At 54.4% G+C, this 17,314-nt stretch overlaps 1 protein-coding gene across 1 annotated transcript in view; it reads right to left on the bottom strand.

Annotated features, from left to right (window-relative positions):
* ZAN (zonadhesin) overlaps window positions 1-17,115 on the bottom strand; it is a 34,593-nt gene extending 17,478 nt beyond the window's left edge. The window contains 24 exon segments of the mRNA XM_069486759.1: window positions 634-836; window positions 1,490-1,659; window positions 1,771-1,878; window positions 2,146-2,289; window positions 2,850-2,995; window positions 3,277-3,401; window positions 3,910-4,026; window positions 4,218-4,359; window positions 6,490-6,674; window positions 7,338-8,282; window positions 8,377-8,386; window positions 8,517-8,633; window positions 8,814-8,876; window positions 9,090-9,361; window positions 10,133-10,279; window positions 10,386-10,464; window positions 10,644-10,735; window positions 11,046-11,210; window positions 13,394-13,546; window positions 14,343-14,430; window positions 14,624-14,895; window positions 15,086-15,232; window positions 15,630-15,692; window positions 17,073-17,115. Of these exon segments, the coding sequence (XP_069342860.1) occupies window positions 634-836; window positions 1,490-1,659; window positions 1,771-1,878; window positions 2,146-2,289; window positions 2,850-2,995; window positions 3,277-3,401; window positions 3,910-4,026; window positions 4,218-4,359; window positions 6,490-6,674; window positions 7,338-8,282; window positions 8,377-8,386; window positions 8,517-8,633; window positions 8,814-8,876; window positions 9,090-9,361; window positions 10,133-10,279; window positions 10,386-10,464; window positions 10,644-10,735; window positions 11,046-11,210; window positions 13,394-13,546; window positions 14,343-14,430; window positions 14,624-14,895; window positions 15,086-15,232; window positions 15,630-15,692; window positions 17,073-17,115 (3,996 nt within the window).
* Window positions 17,116-17,314: the final 199 nt, after the last annotated feature.

The following is a 17,314-nucleotide window of genomic DNA, read 5'->3' on the forward strand; positions in this document are numbered from 1 at the left end:
CGCTGGGCAGGCCACCCTGGACTGGACTGAGGGGTCCAAAGGCCAGGAGGACGTCAGGTGGGCACCGGTGCCACTGCCAGGCCCTGGGAGAGGCCCGGTCAAAGAAGGAAGAAAGAGTGTCACAGACAAGGATCTGGCTCCAAATGTCGCCTCTGAGAAGTCTAAACACTGAAGCACAGAAGGGCCAAGTTCCTTCAGCTGAGAAAGGGCCCCTGGGTCAAGAGAAGACAGCATTTGGAAGGAGTGCGGGTGACACACAGAGGTCCTCAGGCCTTCGGGGGACAGAAACTCTGGGCAGAATGATTCAGTGAAGTGATGGTAGAGGGGGGCCGCAGGAATGGTGGGAGCGGACAGACCAGGGTCTCGGGCTCTGTGAGGCAGCGTGGGAAGTAACTATGCCGGATCTGCGGAGGGGGACGGGGTGGGGGTGAGGGCTCAGTGGGGAAGAACCAGAGCTGAAGAAAGAGAAAAGGAAATTTGATCCCAGCCAAAATTTCCCTAATCCTAGCCCTAAACCCCAGGCTCCTCCTGCGCCCCTCAAGCCTTCTCACTCCCTGCCTCTCGCCCTCACCCAGGGCCATTTCGCAACAGGGAGCAAGTCCTTCCGGCTGAGAGGTCCACCCAGCCGCTCACCTTGAAGTAGCTCCCTTTGAAGTCGAGGCACCCACACTGCGAGCGGGGGACGCAGTCGAGGCCGCTGAGCACGAAGCCCGGGTTGCACTCGCAGGCCTCCACGCACCGGTCTGGACAGAACATGCTAGGGAATGCTGAATGGCAGGTGTCAGGGCACGGCGTGGCACACAGGGAGTACCTGCTGTTGGGCGGGCAGGCCAGAGCTGATGGAGGGAGAAGCTCGGGTGAGAAAGAGACAGACGAGCCACAGGGGAGAAAAGCACAGACGAACGTGTTCAGAAGGCACCCAGGTGGCCGATCTTGAGAAGAGAGAGTGACTGCGACGAGCTTGACCGAGGAGCCCAGCTGGCTCCTGGGGCCTCTGGGAAGCTGAGCAAGCTGCCTGTGCCACGGGGCTGTCCCTCGGGTGCTAACACAGACCTGCTGTGGGAGCAGATCGCTCCACGGGAAGAACAGCACAGCAGCGCTGCTGTGTAGACAAGCTCCAGGTGAGTGACCTGGGCGGAAGGCCCCCCCGTGGGGTCAGACCCTAAACAGCTTCCCCACATAGCTGGGCCTTCCAGGGGCTGGGAGGCAGCCGCAGAGTCTCCCCTCGCCTTGGGTCTGCATCGTGTGCGCCCGTCCGATTACTTGGGCTGCACGTGCCCTGCACAGCCAGCCCCAGGGAGCCCAGAAGCCTTTCTGACTTTGCAAGTGACTGATTTTCTCGGTGGAGATTTCCAACTCTGCGAATTTCCCCATCCTGGCGTGGAAGGGAGGGGTTCCACCAGGTGTGCCCCAAGCCTGCACCAACCCTCTTGTCCGTGTCCAAGGGAAGAGGTCCCGCATCTCTCCCGTGCTCCTTGGTACAACTCACGGCAGAACTGGGGCTCCCTCCAGGGCTTCATGGCGTAGCCGGCATCTTGGCAGCTCGTGGCCAAGGCTGACATGTGGGCACACAGCATCTGCTGTAGCCCCTGGAAGTTGCACATGTCGAACATGCAGTTGTCAAAGAAGGAAGTGGCCTTCAGGTGAAGCAGGCATGCCCTGCAGAGAGAGGCCAAATCAGAGGAACGAGGGGGCAGAACCTCCTGGCACCACCTTGGAGGATCCCAGCTGCCATGCCAAACCAAGTGGCCCCGCCTGGCCCCTTCATACTCAAATGGGCCGCGGGAGTCGACCAGCCGTCCACAGAACCCTGGCCCCGACATGTTGCTCTGCAAGGCTGAGTCACAGGATGGGGGACTTGCCTGGTTCTCCTGGCACCTGGAAGAGACCCGCCCCACACGCCCCCAGGGCCGAGGCTCACTTCCAGCTCGGAGCCCCTCACCCAGCAGCCAGCAAGGCTGAGAGGCTCTGGCACAGCTCTGGCAGCCCCTGCAGGAGGACTTTGAGCACTGAGCCCCGAAGGATGGGGAACCACCTGCAGTCTCAGGGTAGACAGGAGAGAGGGACAATGTCAGTCGGTCTCACCGGCGAGGGTCACAAGGGGGCAGGAGGCCCGTGGGCCCCATGGGAGGGCTCCTCACTCACTCCCTGTCCTCGTCCTCAGCCATCTGCCAGCTTTTCCCCAGTTCCTCCTCGTCTTGGGCTGGGTGGCCATCCGGCTTCAGGTGGTCATTGTTGATGTCACCATCATAGTTTCCACATAAACCACAGAGTTTGCTAGAATAGGTCCTGGCGGGACAGGAGAGGAGTTGGCGTTAATGCAGAGAAGGGGCCTCCACCATCAGGGGACCACAGCAGAGAAGGCGACGTGCTTGGGACACTCTGTCCCTCCACCCCGAGCCACCCATGCAGTCTCCCTCCTCCCCTCTGCACACACCCGCTGTCCAGGCATGACAAACCCCTCACTGGCCCTAACACACTCCAGCTTATTCTTGAGGATGCTGCTCGCTGTTTCCATAAAGCCTTTCTCTGCCTTGTTCTGTCCAAAGGGAGCCACTCTGTCCCGGAGAATGGGATCAAGTGACTGCTTTTCTGAAAGCCCCCAGAACCCATTAGCGACTCCTTCTAGCACATTCCCAAAGCATTGTATATACATCCTGCTATTTATCACACTGCCCTGGAACGATTTCCTCCTGCCTCCTCATCCAGAGGGAGGCCTGCCACGGGAGCTGGGTGCTTCCCACCCACAGGAGGTACAGAAATGGTTGAGTGGTGGTGTCTGCAACGCAAGGGAAAGAGGAGGGCAGACAGGAAGCAGCGGCAGCTGCCTGGCTGGAACGCCCCCTCACCTGGCCACACTCACAAACAGCTGCTGGTGGCCATCCCACCTCACCCACAAACCAAACTCCGTCTGCAGCTCCACAAATCGTCCACTTGCAGTCAGGAAGACGCCTTTAGAAGGTATGGCTGGGAGGGTGACTCGCTGACCCCCAACCTGGATGGCAGGGCAGAGGGAGGAGACAGAGACAGATCTGGGGGTCAAGGAGGACCCCAACAGACTCCCACATCCATGGCTGGAAGGCACTACATCCCCCAGAGCAGCCTAACAACCTCTTCCACCTACAGTGGTTTGGAGCTTCACCGCCACTGTTGTATTTAACCCGTCCCTGGGAGGGTTCTAGGGCTGGAGGAGCTGACCCGGAGGAGGCCACAGCAGCCCACAGGAATAGGCCACAGCCAGGGCCCACAGGAGTGGAGGAAGAGGACAGGGCTCACCAATGTGCGTCTGCCCTTGAGCAGGGTGATGGTGGTCTCAGACAGGGTCACGTAGACTTTGTTCAGGCAGGACACGCCTTCCTGTCCCCATCCCTCATTCTTTGCTGTCACCCTAAAGAATGGATCTGGGTGGGGAGAGGGATGAAGAGAGCCCAGGGGCTCGCTCAGCACGCATTTCTGAGCACCTGCCGCTGGGGGAGCCCTGAGCCTGGCACTGCAGGGAGAGAGGGCACAGAGACACCAGGACGCAGCTCAGGACGGGAGGCAAGACTCAGAAGGGAGCAGGGCAGGACTGTCTGCCCCCTTCCAGAACAGCCTGAAACTGCTGTGTGTGTGTCTCCTCTCTGTGCACTGGGACATCCCCCAGGACATTTGTGCTCCTTTAACAGTCCCTTTTATGGTGACTGTCCCCATGCCAGGAGGGCCCACAATAAAAGCTGGCCCAGGGAGCAACTGATCAGGAGAACTATTTTAAACCGCATTTCCCCAGCAGCCTGGGCCTCAGAAGAACTCACTCCAGTTTTGCCCCTTCCCCCATCTGCTCCCCACCCTTTCCTGCCACCCACCATGCCCCCACGCCCAGCAGCTCAGCCTGCAGACCCACGGCTGAGGGAGGCATCTCCAGGGCCCTACCTGTTGAGTTGCCACAGGGCTGGGCCAAGATGTAGGTGCATCTGCCCATGAAGCCAAAGTGCCTCCCATCAAAGGTGACGTAATGAGGGTCTCCATAGACCAAGCAGGTGGCAGTGTCTGTAGAGGGGGCAGAAAGGACCAGGAGAAGCTGCTTCCTCTGCCACCCACCCTGGCTGGACTCCATATGCTGGCCTGCCCGCCCGCCCGGTGGCACACCCCAGCTCCTCTGCCCAAGCAAGGGATGGGGATCCCAGTGTCATTTCCACTCTGATGGGCTGGCAGGCAGGGACAGCATAAGGGGCTCTCACCATAGGGGTGGCATCCATACTGGCCGTTTTTCAGCTGGCACAGTGTACGTGCCCCACACTGAGAGCTCCGGCACTCGATCTGGCTGCCAGGCCAGCAGTGGCAGCGTTCTGTGCAGTTGGGGCTGAACCACTCTGCCCCAGTCTGGAAGCAACGGATGCAGAGTCACAAAGCCATAGCTCTTGGGGCCCTTCCCCCTTCTCCCCACCATGCCAGGACAGAGGATGCTCTCCCGTGCAAAGACTTAAACTCGTTCATACTCTTCCTCTTCCCACCACTTACCTGATGTTCCCACCCACCACAGGACATTTGTACGTGCTATTCTTTCATCCCGGAATGCTCTTCCTTCCCCTTTTCTAAATCATTCCTATGCAGCCAGCAGAGTTCAACTCGAAGGTGGCTTGCTCAGGAAGACTTCCTCAGCTCTTCCTCTTCCTTCCTTCCAAAGACTTAACCACAGTTGCCCTTTATATTTATTTTTGTGATTGATCATAAGCCACACCTGTCTTTACTCACTATCTTAGCGCCAAGATGAGAGTTCTTGTTCAATAAATGCACGCTGAATGAAAGAGTAAACCAAGACCCAAAGTGTCCCCTGAGAGCATTGTAAGGGCAAGGACCATGCCCTATTCATGGTGACCCCAATGCTAGGAGAGCAGAAAGTACTAAATAAACATTTGTTAAATGCACAAATGAATATATCATGAGTTAATCTAGGCCTCCCAGGGCAGAGGGAAGAGATTCTTGGTGCTGATGGATGTGACAGATCTTTCTGCCCAGGCTACGGCTGAAGCTAACGCTGACACTGACTCAGGGAGACCCGTTACAGGGGGTTGGGGGAGGAAGTGGTCCCCTAAGAGACAAGCAGGAGCTCTGATGTCAGTGGGAAGAACACCTAACATCTGGAGCTGAGAAGAGGCACTGGACATTAATGAAGCATTTAATTAATAGGTTGCATGACATTTATCATAAATTGCTAAAAATAGTAATTAATATTAATTAAGTAATTACTATGTGTCAGGATCTAATTTCATCCTTACGAAGATATTATAGGAGGTAGAAAATCTTATTGTGCCCACTTTATAGACACGGAAACAGATTTAAAGAGGTAAAGAAACTTGCCCAAAGTCACCCAGCACAAATGAGTGTTGAAGCAAGGATTGAAGCTCAGGTCTACCGGACTCTAGACCTGCGCTGTTCAATACGGTGGCTGCCAGCCACATGTGGCCAGTGAGCTCTTGAAACGTGGCCAGTCCGAATTGAAATACGCTGTAAGTGTAAAATGCACACTGGATTTTGAAGGGTTAGTATGAAAAAAAAAAAAAAGAATGCAAACTATCTCATGAATAATTCTTTTTTGTTTATACATTGAAATGATAATATTTTAATACTTGGGGATTGAGGAGATTATTGGAATTCACTCAACCTGTTTCTTTTTGCTTTTTTTTTTTTCCCCTGAGACAGGGTCTCACTCTGTCTCCCAGGCTGGAAGGCAGTGGCACAATCACAGCTCACTGTAACCTTCTCCAACTCCTGGAATCAAGTGATCCTCCTGCCTCAGCCTCCCGAGTAGCTGGGACTACAGAGGAGTGCCACCAGGCCTGGCTAATATTTTTAATTTTTTTTTTTTTTAGAGATAGGGTCTCACTATGTTGCCCAGGTCAGTCTTGAACTCCTGGCCTCGAGTGATCCTCCCGCCTCCGCCTTCCAAAGTGCTGGGATTACCGGCATGAGCCACTGTATTCTACCTCCTTTTGCTTTTTAATGTGGCCATTAGGAAATGTAAAATGACATGTGTGGCTCACATGCTCTCCCTGTCGGACAGTGCTGGTGCAGAGACTGTGCCCCTGCAGGGCCTCTGCTCTGTTGCATCTCCCCAGGAGACCACCAATTTGGGGAGACAAGGACAGTAACTCCTCTCTTTTTGACCTATCAGGATTTGCAAGGTCCCCTGGAAGGAGAGAATTACAGAAATAGTGAGTCTGGAGGGAGCACCTGGCCCTGAACCACGGGAGGACTGACTCCTCAGCACAGCCTTGCATCTGGGGCTATCACAGGAGCTTCACAAAGACTTAGTATATGAACAGCAGGGACCATCGAAAGCCACATGCTGAATGAATGACTCCAGCATCGTGTAACTGCCGCTTCTGAGTCGACCCCTCGGGAACATTCCAGGGACCCAAGTTCACCTCATCGGAGGAGCAGATGGAGCCAGAACCCAAGTGTTCAGCCACCAACGTCCCTCAGGGGCTCCGAGCCTCCCCGTGGTCTTACCTTGTAGTACTTGTTGTTGTAGAAGCAATAGCAGGAAGAGGCTTTGATGCAGCGGTTGTCGCTAAACAAAAAGCCGGGGTTGCAGACACACCCCCCCTGGCAGAGGAGCCCGCAGCTGGGCCTGGGGTCCTTACAGGAAGCAAGGCAAGCACAGGATTCGTAGTGCGCATTTGGGGGGCACCTCTCTAAGGAGAGAACACAGCCTCCATCAAGCCTGCATGCCACGGTCCCCAACCCTCAAACTCAAGTGCCTCTCTAAGAAGTAGGCCTGTGTTATTCAGCTCTGACACGTGCTACAACAGGGTGAACCTTGAAAATATATGCTCAGTAACAGATGCCAGACGCAAGGCCCACATAGTGTATGATTCCACTTGTATCCACTGTCCAGAACAGGCCGATCCACGGATATAGGACACAGATCTGTGGCTGTCAAGGGCTGGGGGAGAGGGGACTGGGGAGTGACTGATAATGGGTTTGGGGTCTCTTTTCAGGGTGACGAAAATATCTCAAATTAGAAGATGATGATGGCTGCACAACTTTGTGAAGATACTAAAAACCAGTGAATTGTACACTTTAAAAGGGAAAATTTTATGGAATATGAATTATATCTCAATAACAAACAAGGAGAAGGTAACCTAGGGCTTGGTTCCCAACAACCCCACCCACTCGGGCCCTACTGTCCCTCTCTCACTGGGTGTCCCCATCCTTTCTTCTAAAGTCACCACGGACCACCGCAGCTCTCCTCTAAGACTGCGGTTTTTCTACCAGAAGCATCCCTTTCCCTAACTTTGTCTCCTAATCACCGTCTCTTACTTTCAGCTTTGGCCAATGCCCCACCCACCTCATACCTGTAGCAGGTCCAGGGGTTGTGGTGATGCCCAGGGTTACACTGGTCATGGAGGTACTTGGACCATGTAGAGGCACCATCACCAGGAGTGCTGGCTTAGTGGGCACCAGGACTATGCTGGGTTGAGGTGTCACGGTAGTTGTGGACTCTCCAGGCACAACAATGGGCTCCTTATGGCAGACAGTGGTCTCTTTGGTGAAGACAGTAGGCTTTTCAGTGTGGACGGTGGGTTTTTCTGTGGGGACCGTAGTTGTTTGAGTGGGGACCATAGTTGTTTCAGTGTGGATGGTAGGTTTTTCTGTGGGGACCGTAGTTGTTTGAGTGGGGACTGTAGTTGTTTCAGTGTGGATGGTGGGTTTTTCTGTGGGGACTGTAGTTGTTTGAGTGCGGACCATAGTTGTTTCAGTGTGGATGGTGGGTTTTTCTGTGGGGACCTTAGTTGTTTCATTGGGGACCGTAGTTGTTTCAGTGTGGACGGTGGGTTCTCCTGTGGGGACTGTAGTTGTTTCATTGGGGACCGTAGTTGTTTCAGTGTGGATGGTGGGTTCTCCTGTGGGGACTGTAGTTGTTTCAGTGGGGACCATAGTTGTTTCAGTGTGGATGGTGGGTTCTCCTGTGGGGACCATAGTTGTTTCATTGGGGACCGTAGTTGTTTCAGTGGGGACGGTGGGTTCTCCTGTGGGGACCGTAGTTGTTTCAGTGGGGACCATAGTTGTTTCAGTGTGGATGGTGGCTTTTTCTGTGGGGACCGTAGTTGTTTCAGTGGGGATGGTGGGTTCTCCTGTGGGGACCGTAGTTGTCTCTGTGGGGACGGTGGGTTCTCCTGTGGGGACCGTAGTTGTCTCTGTGGGGACGGTGGGTTCTGCTGTGGGGACCGTAGCTGTTTCTGTGGGAATGGTGGGTTTTCTTGTGAGGCCAGTGGTTTCAGAAGGGCCAGTGGGGGAAACTGGAGATGTGGCAGGAGGCACTGTTGGCGCTTGTGCTGCAAAGAAAAAAGAGTCTTTGGCATTTAGTCAAAATCATACCACTACCTTCCTCACCCACATCTAACTGGAGTGGGTGGGCTCAAAAGGGTAACTTATTCGCCCTCTCCTTCTACTCCCAACCCCCAACCTTCACTCACTTGACCATCACTCAACAAACACTGCTCCTAATCTATGTCAGGTATCACTCCAGGTACAGGAAACACAAAAATGGACAGGATATAGGTCCTGCCTTCAGGATCACTAGGTGAGAGGTTCTGGAAGCAGCCACCGACATGCATGGCACCAAAGCCACATTCACTCAGGCGAGCACCCTGAGGGTGCAGGGGAGGCAGAGGTGGGCAGAATGCAGCAAGCAAAGCCAGCTGGGTGCGAACTCAGGCACAGAGAGGACTCGCGTGTTATGCAGCTCGTATAGAGAAGCCCACAAGATGGTCATCTCAGGGCACGGCCCCCTTGGGTTCTGTCTTACCTCGACAAATCCCATGACTGACCAAGATGAAATCCATTGCGACAACAAAGGCGATGTTGCTACCCCTGACGGCCTCAAAAATCAGCTGCAGGCAACCAGGGAGAGAGAAGGAAGAGAGAAGTGGAAAAGAACCCCTGGAAACTCAGAGACTCTGCTGGGCAGGAGTCTGTCCTGCGCCAAAATGTCACCTTATTGGAGCCGCAGCAGTCCCACCCCACCCCTGCCCCTTTATCCTCTGTACCACTGAGTACCCCTCTTTTTGGCTTCACGTACAGGGCCCACCAGCTCTGTCTCTCACCTGTATGGGCTGCGGGTGTCCTGAAGAGATGGTGATGGAGGTGTTCTGCCACTCAGGGCTCTGGGACCCAATGCGGCTCCAGAGGGAAATCGGGGTGCTACCCGCAGGACTGCCCAGCAGGAGCTTAAGCGTAGTGCCTTCTCCAAGGCCATACATGTGGTAAGCAAACTCCACACAGATGTCACCCGGGGCACAGAAGGGCCGGCTCACCAGTCTGGCAGACTGCCCTGCCTGGGAGAACTTGTCACTTTCGAAGTAGATATACTGATCCCCTAGGAAAGGACGGGCACAGAAAAGATGGGAGAGCTGCCCAGGACAAGTCTACTGCTGCTGGAACAACGCCCTGCTTCCCCAGGGGGGACCTGAGCAAGCGCCGAAATTCCCCACATTGCAGCATGTTTTTTTCTGATCCTGCCTTTCTAAATGAAAGCAGGATCAGAAAGATGGGGACAACAAAACCAAACCAGCAACCTTGATTTCATTGTGGGCTGCACTTGTGTCTTTTTTTTTTTTTTTTTTAGACAGAATCTTGCTCTGTCACCCAGGCTGGCAAGCAGTGATGTGATCATAGCTCACAGCAGCCTAAAACTCCTGGGCTCAAGTGATCCTCCTGCCTCAGTCTCCTGAGTAGCTGAGACTACAGGTACGTGCCACCACACCTAGCTAATTTTTTTGTAGAGAGGGGGTCTTGCTATGTTGCCCAGGCTGGTCTTGAACTCCTAGCCTCAAGTGAACTGCCTGCCTTGGCCTCCCAAGGTGTTGGGATTACAGGCACGAGCCATCTTGCCCAGTGTAAATGTCTTAACTGAAAATGAGATTGTAGATTTGGAAGGCTTGGGCTCAATAAAGTGAGATGCCTGAATTTTCTGGGGGCTTCAGTGACCCCAGAGCCCTGAGAATCCTCAATTGCCATCTCCACAGCTTTGGCCCATGGCGGTTTCCCAGTAAACATCTGCTGGCTGATTTCACCACCTACAACAACTTCTTCCATCAATCACATCAGCCAGCCCCCATGCCAGGAGCAGATTCAGTGATTCATTGGCTTGAGGGGTCCTCACCTCTAATGAAACTTAGGCTTTGGAAGGGTACATTTCTATGTCCCCTGCTCCAGTGTCCACCATCCAACGATGTCTGGGTCCAGTCACAGAAGGGGTGGTCATCATCTTCAAAGTCACACTGAGGAAGGCTCTCTAGCAGATCAAAACAGGGGACATGCGGAAGCTGGCCATGCTTTCCATCTCTCCCCTAGCCCAACCCGGATTCTCAGAGGTCTGGGCCTCCTGGCGCTGCCTTCACCTCCACAGGGCGAGATGCTGATGTCATCCACTGCCACAGCTGGCATTGGGATATTTCCAAACACGCCCACCACGGCGAACTGAAGAGAGAGGGAGAGTGGGCTGGGGGTGAGCAACAGCCCAAACCCCCAGTGCCCTGATGTGATTTTACTGCATTCAGGGACCCAGGACCCTCATTCCCAGTGCCCAGACCCTCAATCCACTTTGACATCGAGGGTGCCTGCCATGTGCAAGGACCTGACCCCTTCCTCCTCTGTACCTGTATCTGTCCCTGTCCTGTGTAATTGACAGAAACAGGCTGCCAGTTGGGTCTGGGTTGTCCTGAGAAGAGAGAGTGTCTCCGGATGCTGCCTGCAATGGAGGGAATCGAAGAGCTTAAGGTGACTGGGAAGTGACTTAAAACCTATACCCAGAAGGATGAGTAGCAGAGGGTGTATTTGGGAAATGTTCCCCCAAATGTAAGCACATCCTTCTCTCACCCTCCTTTATCTGTTTTTCCAGAATCCAGTGCCCTCTCAGCCCCCATTTCCACTTCATGGAACAATCCCACACATATCCCAGACTTCCCTAGACCCTGAGGGATTCCCCATATTTCCCTGTCAAGCCCACCCTGGGAGATGAGCCCAGGTCAGTGCAAATCCCATGGATTCTCCACTCTAACCCAAGACTGAAGCATAGACATGTAGGGCTGCACCGGGAGACGGGCCCCAGAGGGTGTAGTGGAAGGAAAGGCTCAGACAGCCGGAGGAGCGGCTCAGGGGGCTCAGGAAGACAGATCTCTGCCTGGGTCTTGCATTCCTGGGGTCCAGGAGCATGTAGTAGCCACCTGTGAAGGAAAAGGCCAGGAAGATGGAGTGGCTGGAATTAGGGGAGTACGGCAGCAGGGATAGGGCGCCGGGAAGCTGGGGACCTGGCCTCGGGGAAGCCCCAACAGCAGCCTAGAATCAGGCAGCGCTGAGGTGGGCCTACACCTGTGTCACTACCGGCTGTGGCCTTCAACTTTCCCAGAAATGCTTGGGCTGGGTGAGGACTTGGCGCCACCAAAGGAAACGCGGGTATCCTCTCAGAAGCAGCAGCCAGAAAACTTTGCCCTTTGGCCGCTAACTCTTTAAGTCTCCTAGAGTCACAGCCTCTTCCTTTTCTTGACCCACCGGGGATAGCTTTAACACAAACTGTTGAGAGATCGCCGGGCTCACACAACCGAGCGGGCAGCTCCCCAGCCCCGCCCCTCCGCAGCTCCGGAAGCCAATCAACTTGGACCTCGCTCCGTGACGCAACTGGTAGCCGGGGAAGATCTACAGGGCCGCCGAATCTTAGGGAGCGCGCACGCGGGCGCGCTCGTGCCCGACGCCCCGGCTCCGGCCCTGCGAGCACGCTCACCCGGCGAGGGAGGTGGGCTCGGGGGACCGGGAAGGGCTGGAAGGGAGGGAGAGAGGAGAGAAGAAAGGAAACGCGGAAGGAAGAGGGGAGGAGAAGGAAAGGAAGCGGGGAAAGGGGGAAAGAGAAAGCAAGGAGTCACAGGAGAAATGGGAGAGGAAGAAGGGAAAGATGAAAATACATAAGGAAGTGATCAAGATGGAAAACGGAAGGGAGAGAGAGAAAAAAAATTAAAAAACAACATTTACTGACACTGCTGGGCAGGGGGCGGTGCTGAGTGCTGTGGGTGCGGGGCGGGCAGCAGTGCGGGCGGGGTGCGGCTTCGCAGCCTTTCTAGAAGGCGAAGCCCGGGCAGCAACGGAGAGCTCGGAGTCCAGCGGACGCCAGTGGGCGAGGGCGAGGGAAAGATGGGAATGAATGTAGAAAATGTGGACGTGATAAGGTGGAAGGGAGGAAAGGGACTGAGAAAGCAGAAATATGAAGGGAAAAAGAAGAGGTATAAACTCAGAAAGGAAATGAGGGTGGAAGGTCCTCTATGTTTGACCCCCAATGCTTGGCTCAGTGAGAGCTGGAAGTGGGTTGTGTGGAGGTTGAGAGGGGGAGTGAATGCTGTGTGGGAGAGAAAAGGAAGAAGTGAACAGTAGAAAGAAGAGCCCAGCCGAGGGCACGGGGAGGTGGCATAGAGAAACTAGGGATAGCCATGGGTGGAAAGAAGAGAAAGTTACCTGGATTATCCCAAAAGCCTCCTAAATGGCCCCCCTGCATCTCCCCTTGCCGGTACCCCTAAGTGGATTCTCGACACAAAAACCAGGTGATCCTTTTAAAATAAGTCAGATCAAGTCACTCGTTTGCTCAAAGTCCTGCAAAGGCTCCCATTCACATAGGATGAAAGCCACAGTCCTGACAATGGCCTTCAAGGCTCCGCATGAGCTGCCCCTCCTATGACCAGTCTGAGCGCATCCTCTTCATCCCAGCCACGTGGTGCCTTGCTGTACCTAGAGCCCCTCCGTCTCCAGAAGGCCCACGGCTACCTTGGAGCCTTTGCACGGGCTGGCCCTTCTGCCTGGAATGTTCTTTCCCACCCCAATCTTTTCCTGCCTTACTCTCTCACCTCCTTCAAGTTGGGCTCAGATGTGACCTGAATGAGACCTACCCTACTGACAACTGACAACCCATCCCCTACCCTTGCACTTGCAGTCCCCCTCCCTTGTTCAACTTTTTATTTTTCTAATAGCACTGCTAACCTTATAACTATATGATTTCTTCTTTGTTTCAGTAACTGTGTCTCCTTCACCCCCCACTACTCCTGTCTGTTTTGTACACTGCCTAGGACAGCGCCTGGCACATCATAAGTGATCCCTAAGTATTTCTTGAATGAATGAATGGAGCATGAAAGGTACCAGGGAAAGGAGGTAAGGAGCAGACTGTGTTGGGTCTGCTGGGTAGAGGTTGTGAGGTGGGGGGGTGGGTGAAGCTGGCTGGGTGCTTAGAGTTTGCTTCCTTCCATGAAACTTGAACTTGTAGAGGCTTGAGGCTGTGGGGGTTCAGAGTGTCCCAGTGCAGTTACTGGAGGGTTTATGGAGGTCACTAGAGCCCAGAAAGTCAAAGGATGGAAGCATGGCTGGTACTCACTGCCGGGGCTAGAGAAGTCATCGTTGGGCCCCACGCCTGGCTTCCCTGATTGTCCCTTCTTCTGGATCCACTTGGCTCCAGAGGCAGTTGGGACCCAGCTCCAGCCACAGAGATCATTTGGAGTGTCAAAGCTGCACCTTTGCATCATGCAGACTGTAGGGAAAGAGAGGAAGGGAGGATGTAACTTTCTCTGACAGGAGGCAGCTCAGAAAAAGATGCCTCAGTCTAGAGTCAGAATTGTGGGTTTCACTGTGTACCATGGTGGGCTTTCAGGCCAGGTGTAGCCCCACTGGCTGTGTTCCTGGCACAGGTCACTTAACCTGCCTAAGCCTCAGTTTCCTCATCTATAAATTGGGAATAATACTGTAGTGTCCACCTCATCAGCTTGTAAGTTAAGTCGTGTATGTGTGGAGTATCTAGTCCAGTCCCTGTGCTCAGTAAGCATCAATTCCTTTCTCCCAGCTTCTGGAATTTTCTTTCCCTTGAATTTGCTCCCCTGAAATCTCTAACATCAGCTTAGAGGACTAATTCTGGATGGATTGGGATGGGGGTGGGTAACAGCTAGGGTGACTCAGCATTCAGGTTTACCTAGAACTGAGGGCTTCCCAAGATGGGGAACATTCAGTGCTAAAATAGGGACAGCCTGGGGTAAATGGGGATGGTTGGTGACTCTAGAACAGGGATCACTCCAACTCTGTGCTGAAAGAGAACCTTTCTTTTTTTTTTTTTAATTTTATTTATTTATTTTTTTTAAGGCTGGTCAAGTGGAGCAGTGAGAGTGGCTTTCTTTAGGTGTGGCTGCTTCAGGGGTCAAAGGTGTGGAGAAGTAGCCGCAGAAGGACGCAAGCAGCCTCAACTCTGGGGACCACCAGGGTCCTGATCCCTGAGCTGCTCCTGCACCCTGGGCTGTTGTGCAGGACCAGGGGCAGGAGGAGGGGCAAGGACTCACCCTGACTGCAGGAGCCGTGGTGGATAGAGAGGGCGTCCAGGGCGATGTCCAGGTAGGCAGTGTTGCCCCTCATTCCCTCAAACATCAGCTGTGGGAGGGCAACAAGGGGGTCCCCAATCCTGTGAGCCTCTTGGCCAGGCCTCCTGTGCCTTTGCCTCTGGCTCCGGGTTCCCTTCCCGACTTCAGATGGCCTGGCCCCCACGCCCGTCCCTCGCCACAGCTCCCCAGGCTCCCAACACCCAGATTCCCACCAGGGCTGCAGGATCTGCCCTTGGCCTCACCTGGGTGGGCAGAGGAAGCCCCGCGGGTATAGTGACAGCGGTGGGCGTCCAAGAGGGGCTCTGGGTGTTCCTGTGTTTCCAGAGCACACTGGGGCGCTTGCCCTGTGCACTCGACAGCAGCAGCAGTCGGAGCTGGGCGCCCCACGACAGCCCGAACATGTGGTAGACGAAGCGCACACAGAGGGGCCCTTGCACCCATAGGTAAGGGCTGAGCAGGCGGGCCACTCCGCCCCGGCGGAAGGTGCTCGGTACCATGTGCAGGTAGTTGCCCTCTGGGGGACGCAGGGCCCGGGCTGGTGAGGCCCTGCCACCCCGAGTGCTGGCCCCACACACCCCTTCCCTTCTCAGAGCCTGGCGTCACTTCCCACTGTCTTCTTCTTCCAGACCTGCACGTGCCCACCTCCCAGTGGCCTCCCTGCCCACTGTGCTCCCCAAACCTCAGGCTCCCTTTGGTCCCCTCACCTCCATTGGGGTACCCCCCAGGGGGCCCGGTGGTGCCAATGGTGGAGGGCCCGCTGGCTCGAATCCAGTCCCCATCATCTGCAGACACCTGGGACCAGTCACAGAGGGGTTTGGACTCATCCTCGAAATCACACCGGCTGAGGAGGTCTGGGAGGAAAGGGCCGCTGTGAGGTTTCGGAGAGGGCAGAGGGCAGAGGGCAGGCCACAGAGCCAAACTGGGAGATGGAAGTCGGCAGGATTGCTGAGCTTAGAGAAGGCTGCCACTAAGATTTGGGGTCCAGAACGGAGATTTGAGAGAGAAACTCCTTTAGGAGAAATTCAGGGGTGGGCAGAATGACAAGGTCAGGGGTCATAAACGAGGGGGGTGGCTGGATTCAGCTGGACACACAGGCTTTGTCTGGGCAGCGTGTTTTGTTGTTTGCATGGCCCATGCCCCGAGGCCACTCCAAGCGGCCACCCCTGGGCTAGGGACTGGCATCCTGGTGCCAGGACACAGATTTGGAGGAGGAAGAGGAGATCTGAGCCCTCCTGGGTTCCAACTCACTGCTGTGCTTGGAGCTGCCAACGACCTGTTTCCAGTCCGGAGGCATCTCTCTCCTTGGGAGTGGTTTGGAGAAAGCAAAAATATAACCCTTATCATTACCAAGAATTATAAGGCTCAGTGATTGTGAGCTGAGTGGTCGCTTAAGCATGGCTGTTCGTTTCTTTGTGTCTATACTATATCAATGTTTACGCAGTGAACAGATCTTACTTGTCTTTTTTAAGTATTTTCAGAAAGGTCACCTACAGCCTCCTCACCTGAAGTTCTTACCTGTCGACTAACAAATCCCTGCCTTGAGGTGCTCACACCCCCACTGGTTCCCTCTACCCCGTCCCCTAGATGCTATGAGCTACTGAATATCAGAGGAGGAGGAAGCAGTTCCCTGTGTTTACACCCAGGGAACACCCTGTGTTCCCTTCATCTTTTTTCACTATGGCCCTGGTTTTCCCCCATAGGTTGCCAGGTGGGCAGTGGGGTGGCGCTTCCCCGGCTCTACACAACTGAACATCTATATATATGGTAGCAAAGAGATGGCCTCGCCTCTCCTCCTAACCTCACAAATGCCACAGCGAAGCCACTGCCCCTCCCCAGGTCGTGTGGACCACACAGAACAGTTCTATAGCTCCTTTTTTTTTTTTTTTTTTCTGGTTCAAATTCTACTTGTTGGCCGGGCGCAGTGGCTCACTCCTGTAGTCCTAGCACTCTGGGAGGCCGAGGCGGGAGGATTGCTCGAGGTCAGGAGTTCGAGACCAGCCTGAGCAAGAGCGAGACCCTGTCTCTACTAAAAATAGAAAGAAGTGATCTGGACAGCTAAAAATATATATAGAAAAAAAAAATTAGCTGGGCATGGTGGCACATGCCTATAGTCCCAGCTACTTGGGAGGCTGAGGCAGCAGGCTTGCTTGAACCCAGGAGTTTGAGGTTGCTGTGAGCTAGGCTGACGCCATGGCACTCTAGCCCGGGCAACAGAGTGAGACTCTGTCTCCAAAAAAAGAAAAAAAAAAAGAGAGGAAAAAAAAAACAAAACCAAATTCTACTTGTTCAAATCCCCCCAAACAAGCTCCAGGACACCAGGCCATCCATTTCTTGCTGCCTCCTACTTGAGGTCTCTCTTATCAGCTGAGTCCACCCTGGGTTCTGTCCATTTTCCAAGGGCCCCACTTCTCTGTCCCCTCCAGCCACAGACCTGTCTCCTTTATCCTACACCTCCTCCGTTTCGTTTCTCCTCAAATTTCAGCTCTGACCTGCTCCCAGAACCCACTCCTCAACCCCAGGCTCTGGGGCTGTGCAGTCAGCCCCTTCCCGTCCCACCCACTGAGGCCTGTCTTTTGTCTCAAGCCTGCTGGCCTCTCCAGGTCTACCCCGATCACCCCAGGTTTATTGTTACCCATGACCCCCTGAGCCCAGCTTACCAGACAGGGGCAGGCATGGGGCCCTGGCCCCAGGCAGTCCCCACCAGCAGCATCAGAGTCCAGACTGGAGGAGCCATGAGGGACCTCAGAGGCAGCTCTCAGGGGAGAGGGTAAGGGACAATGAGAAGCCCAGGCCACGTTTATACACCCCAGGCCCTCCTCACTTGGCACTCTTTTAAGGATGCCATGAGAAATGGACTATCAGAAAACACGAGAAAGCTCTAGGAAGTTAAAACTATGAGAGTGGAAATTTAAAATCCAAGAGAAGAATTATAA

Source organism: Eulemur rufifrons, chromosome 14 (genome assembly GCF_041146395.1).
Source record: "Eulemur rufifrons isolate Redbay chromosome 14, OSU_ERuf_1, whole genome shotgun sequence".
NCBI classification, from domain to species: Eukaryota; Metazoa; Chordata; class Mammalia; order Primates; family Lemuridae; genus Eulemur; species Eulemur rufifrons.